This window comes from Setaria italica, chromosome I (genome assembly GCF_000263155.2).
Source record: "Setaria italica strain Yugu1 chromosome I, Setaria_italica_v2.0, whole genome shotgun sequence".
NCBI lineage: Eukaryota > Viridiplantae > Streptophyta > Magnoliopsida > Poales > Poaceae > Setaria > Setaria italica.
This window is the reverse complement of record NC_028450.1, coordinates 39,622,851-39,639,730: the sequence shown is the minus strand read 5'-3', so window position 1 is coordinate 39,639,730 and position 16,880 is coordinate 39,622,851. Positions and strand designations below refer to the sequence as shown.

General features: G+C 46.0%; 1 protein-coding gene and 1 long non-coding RNA gene across 2 annotated transcripts; both read left to right on the top strand.

The window, feature by feature from the left end:
• The first annotated feature begins 9,737 nt into the window (after positions 1–9,737).
• On the top strand, positions 9,738–12,501 carry LOC111256606. Its single transcript, XR_002676668.1, has 2 exons — positions 9,738–11,751; positions 11,845–12,501. It is a non-coding gene; the product is annotated as an uncharacterized LOC111256606 (long non-coding RNA).
• A 1,429-nt stretch (positions 12,502–13,930) lies between these two features.
• LOC101772470 (serine/threonine-protein kinase RIPK) lies at positions 13,931–16,880 on the top strand. The gene is made up of 4 exons (XM_004954046.2): positions 13,931–14,504; positions 14,663–14,798; positions 14,900–15,036; positions 15,947–16,880. The coding sequence occupies exons 1-4, from the start codon at positions 14,121–14,123 to the stop codon at positions 16,586–16,588; spliced, it is 1,299 nt and encodes a 432-aa protein (XP_004954103.1). The 5' UTR covers positions 13,931–14,120; the 3' UTR covers positions 16,589–16,880.

Below are 16,880 nucleotides of genomic sequence, written 5' to 3'. Positions count from 1 at the left end.
TCCGAGCATATGTTCATGTGACCACCGGAGCAGTGACTGACTAGTGAGAATTCAGAATAGGCTCAAGTCAAAAATGCGTGATACACGTTCGGAAATCTGAACGGACTCCATAGCCATCCTGATCGGCAAACGAGTCGTCTGATACCCTGCTTATTCAGACACATACGCGGATAAGCCGTCCCCCGGCCCACACGTCAGTTCTCTTACGTCAAGAACTCGGCATTTCATTTTCAACATGGTAGCACTACTACCACCACATTGTCGTCGTCGTCGTCAGACCCATCAATCAAAGCCTTCCCCGACGTACGCTAATCACGCGTACACGCCCAGATGGGCCAGACGACGACGTCGACCATGCACCAGCATCTCGATGCATCGTACTCTGCATCCGCTCGTACCATGGCTTGCAGACCACGCGAAAGTCTTACTGAAAGTGTGAAACTAGCCGGGGCTAACTGGGCTATCACTGAACGAAATTTAAAGACATAAGGCAGCGATCGATCGAATAAGTTCATTATGTTAATATATAGGTTCCGTCCTATCATTTGGCCTCTGCGCTAGCTCTGATTGCTCGAGATAGATGTGAAACGAATTTGTGGCTGAGCTTGCCGCAGCGAGTTGCTTGGCGACAGGCCACCACCTGAGATCAGCGGACGCGATTAACCTGGCGATCGGAAGCCCATGGCTATGGTCTATGGATCGTGCCGTGCCGCCCTCTTATCTGATCCCGACCGTTTCTTTTCCTCGAGTGATTTGGGGGGCTTCCATCACCCAGGTAATTTTAGAGATCAAATCACCCAAATTCATAAGGTTTGGGATAAAATCTGAGTGATTTGATGCCTCCTTTCACTCGGGTGACTTGGGCCATCAAATCACCCAAAACTTATGGTGATCAAAAAGTTAGTTGAACAACAATAGGTGCTCACCCGAATTTCAATCACCCAACAGGAACACCAAAACATACAAGAATTATGATAAAGCAAACAGAAATAAAGACAAATGATGGTGCCAATGATGCAGCCCAACACAGGATAAAATGAGAAAAACTAAAAAAAAATTGGCTGACTGAAAATCTCCAAAAATAAAAGTGAGTAATTGAAAGAAGAAAATGCAAAAGTAGACAGAACTACATAAAAAAATCTAGACATTTTGCACAAAATTTAACATAGTCTACAAAGTTTTAGAAAATAAGGGAAGTAATTGAGTCCCACATATTCAAAATGAGAAAGACGGCAAAGAGACAGATTAATTCAAAAAATTACTATGGTTTACAGATTTTCAGATGTTGAGGGGAGTAATGAAACCCTCAAAAAAATGATTAAAATTTCAAAGGAGCCGATGACACAGATTCTACCAAATTCAAATTCTTCAAAATGTTCTATGGAATGCAGATAGACAAAAATTTGGGTGATCAATAAAACCTCCACAAATGCAAATTTATATACCAAAGTGTTCAGATTATTTCTATGAATTGCAAACATAAAGATTATTTGGGTAATTAGTGAAACCCCACAAATAAAACATAAATTTACATAATTTTTCTATTTTCCTTGTTACATAATTATAGTTGTATCAAAAACCTAACCTTTGTGATGAGAATGGACTCTAGGATACATATTGCAAAAGAGAAGAAAAAAACTATTTCTCGGAATGGAGCCACAGGACATGAAAACAACTTAGATGTTTTTCTGCAAATAGGATATATGACTATATGACTATTGACGAAGCATAAAGAACTCATATCTCACATGATGAACCTAAAAGCCAAAACTCAATAGAATCATCAATTACGTAGTCAATTTGAAATTAATGTGACCAAAGTAGAAGTTCCAATACATTTGATGTTGTTCTAACAGTACTATCATCGTCTAAATTAAATTATCTTATATAATCTTATTGTCATGGAGGTGCAAACTCATTCACATCATCACTCTAAGGAACAACAAATCAAATGTAAGAAGAAAAACAGACAGTAAAAGCCAAGGCCACCGCGGTTGGCCAATGCTATGAACCTGGCGGAGAAGAGTTTCTAGAATAAATTAGAGCAGGCTAGATCGACTCAGGGATACAAAGAAAGCATCTTAGTCCTAGCCATGTGGATATCTACATATATGAACACAAATTACATATGCTAATAAATAGAATGCAAGTGGAGCCAATCAAACTAAAGTAGCAAATTAATAAGGAGATATTAGAGGAATCGTAGAATCGAGGCCTTCTTAATTTGCTACGTGGTAGTCACTTGTTGGTGGGACCCATGAACAACAAAAGATAAAACAAGACAGAAGATGAACGTATGGATCAGATTAGGAGGAAAGCAGATTGGATGGTCCACAAATCGAGTGACAAATTCCTCAAATGTCTCAAATTTCTCCAAGTACAAATACAAAATACTCAAATTACTCAGATTTCTTTTATATGGAATGCATATTAACAAATTATTTTGGGGAGTCATAGAAACCCCAAATACAACTTTCTCAAATGTCCCAAATTTCCCCAAGTACGAATACAAAATACTCAATGGAATGCAGATTAATAAATTAATTTGGGGGAGTCACGGAAACCCCCAAATATAGATTCCTCAAATGTCATAAATTTCCCCAATGACAGATGCATAATACACAAATAACTCAGATTTCTTTTCTATGGAATGCAGATTAACAAATTAATTTGAGGAGTCACGGAAACCCCCAAGTACAGATTCCATAAATGTCACAAATTTTCCCAAAGACAATGCATAATACACAAATAACTCATATTTCTTTTCTATGGAACGCAGATTAACAAATTAATTTGGGGAGTCATGAAAATCCCGAAATACAGATTCCTCAAATGTCAAAAATTTCCCCAATAACAGATGCATAATACACAAATAACTCATATTTTCTTTTCTATGAAATGCAAATTAACAAATTATTTGGGGGTCACTGAAACCCCAAATACAGATTTCTCAAATGTACAAATTTCTCCAATGACAAATGCAAATGTAAAAAAAGGGCTACTCCTTTTCATTGAGAAGTGTGAAATTAGAAAAAATAAGGCAAGCCAGTGGGATAAGGACTCAGTATGATTTGAATACAGGAAAAGTGCAAAAAAGTCTATTGACAAATAACTTACACACAAATTACATTGTATAATTCACTGTCTATAACTAAACTAACTTTACTTTTAAAGTGGCAAACTAATCTTTTCATATAATCTGATACTGATGGTATTAAGCTCATATTTAGCACAAAATGGTAGAGTTTCATATCAGATAAACACACAAATGGAATTCTAAACTTCTATATATAGGTAACATATAAGTTAATTACACACAAATGAATGCTGATTTACAAGGAATATGAATTTAATATGAATGTCTGGCACAACATTGTAGAAAGAAAAGAAAGTCTAATTTAGATAGCAAGTAGATGTCACAGAAATAATGAAGAAAAAGTACCATCTCTACTTCAAATGATTGCCTTCTACAGGAAACACTTTCTTGAAAATTGCAGATTCGATCTACATTGGAAGGGATTTTGAAAAAGAAATTAAATAACTAAAACTACAAACTTGACAAATACTCAGTGAGGCTAAACAACAAAATGAGCATTGAAAAAAATCAAGTGCATCGAAACCCTTTAGTATACACTAGAATCCATAAGCAACCTCACATTTGTGATAAGCTAAAACATTCAGATATGCCCAGAATCTTCAGCAAAATAATAAACAAAGGATCCAACAATCAACAAAAAAGCTATTTGTAATAATTCCATTTTCTACCGACAACAGAAACACTCAGGTGTCCTTTACCTTTTCACTAAAATTAGAATGTTTACTAACTTTACACTAAACATAAAAATGAGAATGAGAAGAACTAATCCACTACCTAATTATAAAGTGTAGGTGGTGTATCAGTTAGCACTTGCACACTAGTCAATAAGGCATTTTAACAATTGATACCAAGATATGGGTATCCTCGTATTCCTAGCTATATGATTTAGTCTCAGATTGGGCTGACAATTTATAAATTAATTTTTAAAGCTAAGTAAACTTAAAACACAAAGAAAATCTATCATGTTTCTATCACTTAAATTATCAGACAAACTAGTAGGTCATATCAGTTAGTGTGAACAAACCAGGAAAAAATGAAGAAAATAATCCCACTGCATGCAACATTAAGTTCATCATACACCTTTTTGGTGCTGGTAGAGAAGTATCAAAGCTGCAAGAAATGATGTTGAAGCTGAAGCTGGCAGCCCGACCACCTCTCCAGTCCTTGCTAAGGGCCCATAAACAATCTTCTAGATGGCTGACGGAGAAGTTTCAAAGTTGTTATTTTATATATAAAAAATCTTCCTAATAATCCTAACGCAAAAGATTGTTCAATAGCCAGACAAAACTTGCTAGTGATGGCATGAACATTAGTCATCAGATCCTAAATAATATAGAAGTTGTCATGAATGATTCGGTTTATGAAATTAGACATCATTAATATCTACAAAAGAAGAGAAAAAACAACTAAACAAGCTCAAAATAAGATATAACACACCTTAGCGAGGAGAGAAAGACAATCTCACGCAAGCAACAGATTATAAAAATGTGCACACCATCAGTCCATCACAATTTCTGTTAGTCGCTAACAAACATGATGTGTACACCATCACAAACCAACAGGTGCATAATACAATGATAGAATCACTAACGAACAATATGTCTAAATCATTATAATTTCTGTTTGTCACTAACCAACATGCTGATGTCCCTCCTGATGAGATCAAAATGCCTCTCAGACGGATGTGGTCAAAGAAAATACATATACAGACAAAGAAATCATATGCAATGCTAGCAAAACTTGACTTTACTCAAACTATTTCAAATATTGCAACAGTTATATCTTGTTTATATGCAAATGACAACACAATCACCACTGGAACTTTAGTAGCTATGAATTGTAACCATCATGACAGTTTATGTTAGTCACTGACCAACATGCAGATGTCCCCCTAATGAGATCAAAATGCCTCTAAGACAAATGTGGTCGAAGAAAATACATCAATAGACAAAGAAATCATACAAAATGCTAGCAAAAGGTGACATTACCCAAACTATTTCAAATATTGCAATAGTTACACCTTATTTACATGCAAACGACAATACAATCACCACTGAAACTTTAGTAGCTATGAATTTTAACCATCACAATTTCTATCAGTCACTAACCAACATGCAGATGCCCATCCTAATGAGATCAGAGTGCCTCTCAGACGAATGTGGTCGAAGAAAATAGACAAACAAATCGTATAACGTGCAGGCGGGAGGAACTAAACAAACTAACAAACTAGCTGAACAAGCTAAACTACAGAGTGGAACTCGATAGGAATTCAAATTAGGACATGGATTACATGCAACCTAGTTCAGAAACATAATAGGAAGCTAAAAATTGATTTTACCCGAGATCCACAGCAATCAAATCACAATGGGCGAAATTAACCTAGGTAAATCAGAGAACTCGAGAAATCGAACCAATCAAGAATCAATAGCACAAGCAAACACGAGATCTATGGGTGTGGAACACAGAAATTGACGGCAAAACTAACCGGAACGGATGAACCCCTAGAGCTGCTTCTCCTCAGTAGCACGGGAGCTAGGTGGCTCCTCCCTTCCTCCTCCGCCCCGTCCCTCCTCCAGCTCCCGCGGCGGGCAAGGCGGCTCCGTCGCGTGCTGAGGATCAACTCGGCGGCTGCAGCGGCGGGGGCGTGAGGCAAACGTGCTACCAAGGCCGGGGGGAGGGGGGGCGAGGCAGAGGTGGTAGTGCCGGGAGGCTCGAGGAGCCGCAGGACGAGTAGCTGGGGAGAAGCCATCTCATAAATCAGCGCGAGCTCGCCTTCCAGTGCAACGTGGGCAAGGGGCTTCGCCGCCAGTGGCGGCAAGGCGGGGACGGGGGCGTTGGACCTGGGGGCGGGGAAAGAGATGGAGCGGCGTCGGAAATGCCGACCAGAAATATCGATGGCTTCCGAAAATTGCAAAACAATGCAGCCTAGCAAATGGACCCCACAAGTCAGCGACAAGATAGAGATAAAAGAAGAAAGGACCAAATGGAGGGAGCAGATACAAAACATAGCAGATCGAATGGTCATCAAATCGAGTGAGCAAAGGCCAGATTTCACTTGGGTGAGATATAACTTTTCCTTTTCTTTTAATAAGGACGGCGACCATGAGATCATTCTCAATGCAAAGTTTCATATTTATATTTCCAAGAGTGCCACGTAAGTAAGAATGTATTTAATCCATAGATGAAATAGGTGATGCAATGCATGGTTTCATCTTTTATTGTTTCCAAGACTACATGCAAGACACAAAGATCTTGGAAACAATATATATATGGTTTCATCCACATGATTACTTTCTTCTCTCATTTATGTACCACATCATCAAAATTGTTTATGTGGCACAATAAGAATGGCCTCATCTCCCTTGCATGCGCCGCGGCTAACGTTTTACGCATGAGGAAAAGGGGTACCGTGTCCAGGGCTGAGCCACTGAACCTCGTCGTCGTCGTCGGTTGCCGTCGTCCAGGTGTGGCGAACACTACTGAAGCCAGCAGTGTGTACGCAGCCGGCACGCGTAGGTGAGGTGAGGGTCAGTTGGCACTTCGCTTTCGCCGCTGCAATTTGCCGTTTCTTTCTTCTTCGGTTCCTCCTCATCTTCTTCCTCCACAAGAAGACGTGCGGCGGAGTTAAGATAGTCATCAAGCGCCCGAGCGACTTCAGGCGGAAGGGAATTAAACTAGGCAACGTGTGGCAACGTCGCCGGTCGATGTGACTTCCGGGCCTTTTACGCGCGCATGGAAATGGTCATCAGACAATGCAGTCACTGTGTCCTAACCGTCTTGTGCAGTTATGTGCCGTTGTGCTACTTGTCCATGGCTTCTTCTGCGTTAACAAAGCTGAGACTTTGGGTGTTTTGACTTTATTTTGACACAGTGAAAAGAACCGGTCGTGCCTTCTGAATTGAGCAAAGGCAGAAATACGTGTGAAAATCACACGGAGGATCACGTATGCCTGTGCCTGTCGTCCCTTGAAAAAGCACGAGTGATAGCTAGTGTGCCGCCGGCGCACGTTGTCTATGTGTTCCTTCGCATGGCATGCCTGAAGGAAATGTTGTTGCGGCTAGCTTGGGGTAAAGCGCTATTGCAGACCTGCGAAAGTTTCAAGTCAAGGGAGATCGGAGTATGGGAATTTTTTTTAAGAACTGTACCATCCGGAAAAGGCAAATCCTCGTCATAAACCTAACATTTGACGCCGAAAGTTCATTCGGGGCTGCTAAAACTAGGCACGTCAGTGCATATTTCAGGATGCATAGAGGAGCAGAGCATGTTGGACAAGAGAAGGGAAAATCGAGATCTTTTGCTTGATCCTCTCACCAAGTCCGGCAGATTCAAACATCGCCGGCCGGAACAAAATTAAGCTGATGAGCATTTTGCATGGTCGAGAGGGGGCTAGAAATAAAAACGAACCTGAAGAAAAGTCGACACGCAACATGGCCGCATCATCCTTGATAGCCGGTCAAAACAGTCTCGTGGTCGCCCACAGAAACCACGCGATCCGGACGCAAAAACACCCTCGAGAGACGTCATACACGCGTAAGAAAACTCGTGTCCATTTTTCGCATATCCAGCTGTTTCTGGAGCAAGAACTAGCTAGTGGAGTACAGTACAAGGCATGTACGTATACTCCGGAAACACACGTTTACAGCGTCGTCGATCGTCTCGCCACCTTTGCCCTTTGACATGTACACACGGTGACGGCGCAGCCATGCATACTCGTCTCGTCAAAAGATTTCGCTGGCAGGCACCTCATGGATTTTGAGGGAGAGTCAATACAACGTTTGCGAGCGGCAGCGTCTATTTTGCCAGATGAGACTTGTCATCTGAGCACACAAAAGATGTGCAGGAATATTCTGACACAAACCGATAATGCTGCTGCGTTCTCCTATCTTGTAGTAGTTCGTCTAGCTACCTTGACTTGGTCTTGGTACGGTGCCCGTGGACTATATGTCTGGTCTTGAGGCTAAGGGCATGAACATCATTTACAAGTTTTTATGTGACGTAGCTCTCCTGCGTGTATTAGAGAAAAAAAAGTATCACCAAATTAAATTAAGTAATGGTACAGTGCTTGCAGTGGGAAATAGAATGCTTCAGATTTTCTTACGATGCTTCAGATTTTCGAAAAAAAAATCGTAGGAAACTTGGGAATTCCAGTAGGTGTACAAGATACCACGGCAAAATCGCCATGCAATGGTATATGCTTTTTCCGACAAAACTAATAGCAATCATGCAAATGTTGTACCGTACAGCTCAGACCTGATGACCTCAACGGCTCAACCTGCTTTTAAGAAAGAAACAAGCCGGTACAGTAGCTGCGAATCCATCAGTGGTCCCCTAAATAGGATCATTAGTGGTTAAACAGGATCACTAACCTCTTCTCTTTTCTAGTAGGAACATAGTACAGCCAGCTCGAAACCTCTGATGCTTCCTCTCGTGCAGGGTTGGTTGGCTAACGTGCCTGCATTATTGTTAATCCACAGAGATTATGTCTCTGCTATGATTAGCCAGCTTTAGGGTCGTCTTGACCCGGTTTGGTTCCAAGAAATCGGAGATCGAGCTCACCAGGGCACACGCCCTGGTAGCGAATAATCCAAATGAATTGGTTGGGCAGAGAGAACAATAATGAGTATTTGGTTAATGGGGTCCGTACAGTAGAGATCAGCCTATCTGCTGTTAAGATTTGCTCCTGCAAGTTAGGATATCATCATGTCTTGTCCAGAAAATTCTTGCTCCATGGTCTAGGCTCGTATGTTTGGTGTGCTTGGTGTACAGGGTTTTCACGACTTGAATGAACTTACCACATGTTGTCAACTTGTTGCAAACACGCAAATACGTTTTCGCTCGGACGTCAGCGACAAACCATTTCGGAGGAGCTCGATGACAACCGAGGTCACCAAGAAATGGAACCCTTAGGAGTTGGAGAAGATTATTTTTGGATGTTTTTGCTAAAGAAACAAAAAGTACAAAGGGAGAGTAGGGAGCTTGTTGGAGTTGGAGATGCTCTAGCGGTGCCATGCAATTGCGGCACCGTACAACTCACACATGCAGACATGCTGGCTCCAACCCGTTTTAGGGAAAGAGGCAATCTCTGTGGTTAAGCAGAATCGCCAAGCTCTTTTCTAGTAGAAACATAGTACAGCCAGCTCGAAGTATCAGATACTCCCTCGCTCGTGCAGGGTCGGTTGGCGAACGCGCGCGCCTGCATTATTGTTAATCCACAGAGATCATGTCTCTCTGCTATGATTCGCCAAGTTTCAGGCTCGTCTTGACCCGGTTTGATTAGTTCCGAGAAATCAGACACGACACCGTGTTCATCAGGCCGGGCACACGCCCGTTTTATACTAGTAGCAACTGAATCCAAATGAATGGGGGTCCGTACCGTGAAGAGCTTATGAGGTTCAGGTCGCTCCTTCTAGTTAGGATATGATGCGTTGCAGTCAAGGGTCAAGGCTTGGAATTAAGCCTCTGATTCCAGATGAATCATCGGTTTGATTCCAGGTGAATTATTGGCGCAAATGCTATGAGTTAGGACAAGGCGTTGGTACGCGTCGTCCCTTGTTCCCCAAAAGAACTGGAACTGAAATCATTGGAACTTTGGAAGTAGTAAGTAATACGAAGCTGTAGGTCGTTTTACTCTCGTCTCGTCGTGTCTTTGCATTTCCAAGCTAGAGTGAAAATGAGAGATTGTATATTCTTACAATCAGCAGCAACATGAAAAAAAAAACCTTCCTCTTCCATTCGTATAGGTTTCTTTGCCGGTCATTAGCCTCATAGTAATTCCCTTATTACCTCTGAACTATATGAAAGCATTACTCTCCGGCCGGCCAGTACATGCATACTCCAGGACAAAAGCTCAGCAATAATCAGTGTGGCTGCGTCCAATAATCCAATTCCACGGTTCCACCAACGATTCCATGATTCCTTGGCCCGCATGTGCACCTGCTACGCCGGAGATCACATCGTACGAGCTCAAATACTAGTTTAATTAACTTACGACCTGCCAGGATGCTTCATCTTGGCTTCTTGCATTGCGGCTAATCATGCAGTAATGCATGCATGCGCTCGTCGTCAGGTTCGTCACAGCTCCATCATATCCCAACGCTACGCGACGCTGCAGCAGGTACAGGTGTTCGCCGCCGCCGCCGCCGCTTCGTTCTCTTGCGGGTCTAATCGCGACTGCTGATTGCTCCAGGTAGGCTGGCGCGGATCTAACAATAAACCGGAAGCGATCGAGGCAGCCGCATGATGGGTTTGGTGGAGCACGCGGCCGCGGTTGTATGTTGCCTCTGCCTTCCTCTCTTCCGGCTTTCCTGGATTCCTAGTTGACGATGCATGGCATGGGTGGGTGCTGGGTGCATGTGCTCGTGGATCCTGTCTCTGATTGCACAGCGAGCACGAGCACCTGTATTACTCTCTGTTTAGTTCCAGGATGCACCTGCGATTCTGCATCATACAATTACTCTCTGTTTTTACAAGGCTTATTTATTTAATCGACAGGTATACATTATTCTATTAATACATATTTTTTTGACAAAATTGATATCATTGTATTTGTATTAAATAATAATTGTTTATGATTACACTCCTTGTCAGTCAAAATCTTGTCCTAACTAAACAAAATATATTTTATTAAAAATAGAGGGAGTAGCAATTATATATCATTTTAGGAATATTTATATTAATCCCTAGATAAGACCTAATAGAAAACAAGACAAACTCTAGAAATTCTGAAAGAAGCAAAACACATAACCATTATATCTAAATCATCTATAAGTTACCCATCTTTAGCGTTATAAAATTTAACCTATGGTACCGAAGAGGCCGGGAGAAAAGTCGCTCGGCCTCCTGAGCCGGGCGACTCGGGGGCGACCAAGTCGCGCTGCCGCCGCCGGCCCTCCCCTCCGGCGAGCGTCCCCCGCGGCCGCCTCCGGCTCCGGCGGCGGCTGGCTCCGAGCCACAGCAGCAGCTCCCAACACCCCATGCCCCTCTCCTCCCCTCCTTCTTCAATGGATCTTGGTGCTTCTCCTTGCCTGGTGGCCGATCTCCTCCATGGGCCTTGTGGTCAGCTTGGAGATGCTGCCAGGTGCTGGATCTGGACCCCTAGGGGCTCGATCTAGCCGCTTGGTGCTGCCCGCCCCTTCCTCCTCGTGTTGTGCTCCTCCCCCTCAGCTGACCTTTCCCGCTCGTCTGTGACGGTGGTTGTGCCTTCGTCTACGGGAGGGGGCTTGGTGCTACCACTGGCTACTGCCGGTGTGCTGGCGCGTAGTGCCTGCATGCTGGCCACGGATTCGGGTCGCCGGCGCGGCTGCCTCCCAGCATCCCATACTCGCTCCTCCGCTTTCGAGGAGCTTGGCTTGGTGGATGCCATCGTCCTTGCGATGTTGATTCTGTGCCTGTGGCTGCACTACGAGAGTGCCACGCTCGGCGTGCGGGGGGTGCCTTGCACCTCTACGCGGCCTTGGCAAAGATCCTAGCCTCTTCGCTACCTCATATAGCTGTGATGTCGGAAGTTGTGCAGCGAGAGCGCCACGCCAGGTGCGCGGGGAGGTGCTCCACCTCCGCACATCCCGACGAGGGATATTTTCCTTTCTCCATCAGCATCTGCAATGCTTTGTGGTCACCGCGTTTGCCTACTGTTCTCGGTTGTAGCTGCTTCCAAGGTTTAGCAAGTTCTCCACCGCTTGCTCCTACATTGTCCTCCTGCTCTTCAATTGGTTTGCTCGTGACCGCTAACTTCAGTGATCTCCCCCTAGGGCTTCCTTCCCCCAGCGTGCGGTTGATGGTTGCTGTATGGTGTGGCAACTTGAGAAGCTGGTCCTTTACCAACTTTTTGCGGGTGGTTGCAGCCAACCATGGCTGCTGAGCGCTGGCTGGCTCATCGGTCTTGACAATGACATTGTTCAGGTGGGGGGTTTGTCCCTCCCCTGTTGCCCTGTCTCGTTGTCATAGGCTGGTTTTCCTCCTGGTGCTTGGTACCCATTTGCAAATTGGAGGTCTTCGTATGCAAGCCAATAGTCTTGACAATGACATTGTTTAGGTGGGGGGTTTGTCCCTCCCCTGTTGCCCTGTCTCGTTGTCATAGGCTGGTTTTTCTCCTGGTGCTTGGTACCCATTTGCGAATTGGAGGTCTTCGTATGCAGAGTTTCATAGTGGTGGTTCTTACCAACAAATCGGCTTCTTAGTGATAACCGGTGTTTCCTCGAGCAGGGTCAATTTATCTTTTTGTTGTATGGTGTTGGGTGTGTGTGCTGCGATGAAATCCTTTGTGGCTCCGTGTCTCCTTTTTGCCAATTTTATCTTAATCACCGCCTCCTAGCTTGAAAGGGCGGGTGCCTGATCTTGTAATGTTCTTTTTATGAAATGAAAAGGTTCAGGAGGGCTTTCTTGGCCCCCCGTTGATTCTAAAAAAACATTAACCTAAACCTAAAGTACAGCAATACCTACATATAAATTCGCAACTTTACTAGCAATACCTGCATATAGAACGATCTTTGCCATGGGAAAACCCCCCCCCCCCCCCCCCGAAGAACTCAAGTGTTAACTTTCAGATTACCACATTTGTCGTTATAGCGAAACTAGAACAGAGCCTCCATGTGCTTTTTATTTATATTAATTTAGGTATTCTCTCACTTATGTGGGAATCTTGGAGACCTAATATAAAGGGAAAGAAATATTATCATATACATTACATGTTGGGATGCAAGTTTATATTCTGGTCATTGGATCAACTGAAAAAGTTGATAGTTGATAAAATGAACTAGAATAGCATTCCGCATAAATAATTTGGGAGGAGAAATAAATTAGAATGGCATGTCATCGTAATTAATCAGATGATCTAGAAAATACTATTGGTACCCACTTGCATCCCTAATTACATGGACTATGGATGGCCACACATATAGCAAATTTAGTGGAGGGGTGAAACAAGAAAAAAAATAGCTTTGTGAAGGCCTTTGATTCAATATATAGCTGAATCTAGGAAAAATGATCAATATACCGCCTCTAAGTTTTTGGCCATTAGCATTTTACAAAGTTCCACTATCAATATGTTTTGTAAAAATAATTGATTGCGAGCCCATAAATGCATTTCCATGGAGCCTTTGTCAAGTCACGTTCATGATTATAGGTCCTAGCTTTGTCAGACAAAGAAAAGTTAGGAACACATTTAATTTTGCCGAAACAGAAAAAAAAATCTTGCGAAAGAAGCTTCTTTGGATGCTGAGGTTGCGGTGCGGTGTCACATCTTAGCACGGGATGCCGTCATGCGATGCAAAGCATAAACTAGAGCGCAGCCATCCAGCTCCCATGATCCCATCCTTCCTAACAAGTCCAAATAGCGCCCGCCTCACACCATATGTTTCCTCACTTTTACACGCACATCTTGTATCATCCTCTACTGGACGCCAAAAATGGATCGTTTGATTTTACTTATCAAATTGAACGCTAGATGTCGACCGTAGTATTGCACGATCGAATTTTCCTGCAGCAAAGTCGCACTCACCTTCGCATCATCCGTAACGAAAAAGTCCCAGTCCCCTTTTAACTAACAGCCGGACTTGCTAGTAGCCAAGTTACTCAGGACTCACCGCGAGGCGAGGCGGGGCGAGGCGAGGCCAGTCCTCGCCCGGACACGAAACCACTAGGCACTGCCGCTGCTCTCGGGCGGATCCAGTCAAAACGGCCGTTTCAGACTCCTCCGCCGGCCCCAACCAACCAACCTACCCGCACCCCCAACCGCGCCAAGCCGAGACCCGAGACCACCCGTCATCGCCGCCGCGCCCGTCCCCAACTCGCTATATAACCCCGCACCACACACCCCTCGTGTCAAACCATCCAATCCCCCACACCCTCCTGACGACGCCGCCCCCCCGGCCAACGGTGGAAGGAAAAGTTGCAAGGGCGCGCGCGGTGCACTCCATCGCGTCAAGAACTGCAGCATCACCAGTCCACCACCGGCACCGCACCGTAGGGAAGAAGAAGAAGAAAGCTACCGAGCCAGCGATCAAAGCTTACTGCTCACCAAGTCACCATGAGGACGCTGTTCCGCTGCTTCGTGGGCTCGGAGCCGGCGGGGAGCGAGATGAGCGGGGACGAGAGGGCGCCGGCGGCAGCGAGGACGACGAAGAAGAAGGCGGTGCGGCGGATGGCGAGCGCGACGGCGCGGCTGCGGTCGCTGTCGCTGGACGACCTGTCGCGGACGCTGGCCACCTCGGGGCTGCACGCCTTCACCCTGGCGGAGCTCAAGGCCGCGACCCGCAACTTCTCCAGCAGCCACTTCATCGGCGAGGGCGGGTTCGGCCCCGTCTACAAGGGCTTCCTCGACGAGCGGCTCCGGCCCGGGGAGCTACAGCCGCAGCACGTCGCCGTCAAGTACCTCGACGCCGACGGGCCGCAGGGCCACCGCGAGTGGCTGGTACGCACGATCGATCGCTTACGTTAATGTTCGTCTGGTGATTAGTCGTCAAGTGATTTTTATTAACGTACGTGCGGCCGTGCCGTACGTGCTTAACACTTAATGGTAGTAGTGTACTAATTGTGGTGAGTGTGTACACGCATGGTGCGTGCGTGCAGGCCGAGGTGGTGTACCTGGGGATGTTGAGCCATCCGCATCTGGTGAAGCTCATCGGGTACGGCTGCCAGGACGAGCAGAGGATGCTCGTCTACGAGTACATGGCCAGGGGCAGCCTCGAGCACCACCTCTTCAAGAGTAAGCAACACTACCTGCTACGATCACTACTATGCATGGTCTGGTAATGAATGAACAGTTACTGATCGACACGAGTGTGTGATTGTGCATGATCGATGCAGATCTGCTGTCGAGCCTGCCGTGGTGCACCAGGCTCAAGATCGCCGTCGGCGCGGCCAAGGGGTTGGCGTTCCTGCACGAGGCCGAGACGCCGGTGATCTACCGCGACTTCAAGGCCTCCAACATCCTGCTCGACTCGGTGAGTGCCTCTGCATGCCTTGCCTGGTCTTGCTTTTACTGCCAAGTCTCATCTCGAGCGGCAGATGACTTATTCTTCGTTAGTAGCTACGACCAGTTCACGGCCGGGATTAACTAGCTTGCTTTAATCCCAAGGAATTCCTGTCTCTTTGCCGACGCTACCTGGAACTAGCTAGTACTAGTATTACATGCCACCACGTTTTATTTTCAATCAACTAGCTGGTCAATCTCTGTCGATGTGTCGTACACCCCGATGGACACATCTGCCTGAGCGAGAGGATCGGAGCTCCATAATAAAGCTCTGATCTTATTCTTAGCTGTGGCCGCCAACTTAAAAATAAAACAAGTAAAATATCTAGAAACCCAGCAAATTAAGAAAAATAAGTGTCCTTTTCTGATTTCTCTACTTCTCCTACCGAATCTGACAACAAAATCATTGCTCTCCTTGTTATTCCAAGCAGGCAAGAAACGTTCTTTTCCCGTTAGTTGGTGCATCCCGGCCGGACGATCCAAAATTGGTTGTTGCCTTGTCTTAGGCTACTACAGATAGACCTTCGTACTAGCTCGAAGCCCGTAGGGTACTAGACGACTAGTACTAGCATCGGTTAACCAAACACCCTTCTCTGCTCTTGACTTGAGAAGAACCACAGGAATTGGGCAATTGGCGATACAGACCCGATCGTTCCGTACTTTTCCCAGACTAGTAAAATGCGCGTGATGATGAATATGCGCACGCGCGCAAGCATCAAAATTTGACACGAAAACAACGTAAGTGTCTGCTATTGTTAGCAAACACGCATCGACCCGACACGTACTCCTCCTATCTAGGATAACGGTCGAAGCAAAACGATATGCCCGTAATCAACATTGCGGCTGACCAGAACTGAGCGAAAATGATATCTGCATCGCAGGATTACACGGCGAAGCTGTCAGACTTCGGGCTGGCCAAGGAGGGCCCGCAGGGCGACGACACCCACGTCACGACCCGCGTGATGGGGACCCACGGCTACGCCGCCCCGGAGTACATCCTCACGGGCCACCTGACGTCGAAGAGCGACGTGTACAGCTTCGGCGTGGTGCTGCTGGAGCTGCTGACGGGGCGGCGCAGCGTCGACAAGCGGCGGCGCGGGCGGGAGCAGCACCTCGTCGACTGGGCGCGCCCCTACCTGCGCCGCCCGGAGCGGCTGCACCGCGTCATGGACCCCAGCCTCGACGGCCAGTACTCCGGCAAGGCCGCGCACAAGGCCGCCATGGTCGCCTACCACTGCCTGCACAGCGTGCCCAAGTCGCGGCCCACCATGCGCGACGTCGTCGACACGCTCGAGCCGCTGCTCGCCATCTGCGGCGACGTGCCCGCGGGGCCCTTCGTGTACACGGCGCCGGCAGACGACGGGAAGGCCGACGAGGCGGCGGCGGCGGCCAGGAAGAAGTGCCTCGCGTCGGCGGTGCACGCCGAGGGCGAGCTGCTGCCGGCGGGGAACCAGCGGTACGCGAGGTCGGTGGCGGGGCGCAAGAGCTCCTCCCCGAAGCTGAGCAGGGACAGGGGCGCGTGATCGCGCGACGGTGTCGGCACCGACGGTCGATGCATGCGTGTTGGCCTGCGCATCTCTGTTCCCTGACGAAATTGCATTGTGAAGTGTATATAGTTAGTGTCAGCAATGCGTAAGATTAATTTGTTCGTTGATTCATTTTCTTGGTTATCCTGCTCTGGAATGGATAACCAAGAACAGATTGTACTCAAGCTGCTTTTTTAGGAAAAGAGGGCCTCCTTTTTTCCTTTACCTTTACGGCATGGTGTGCCAACTCTTGCTTCCAGAGAATAAAAGGAAGATGAGATTATTGTGA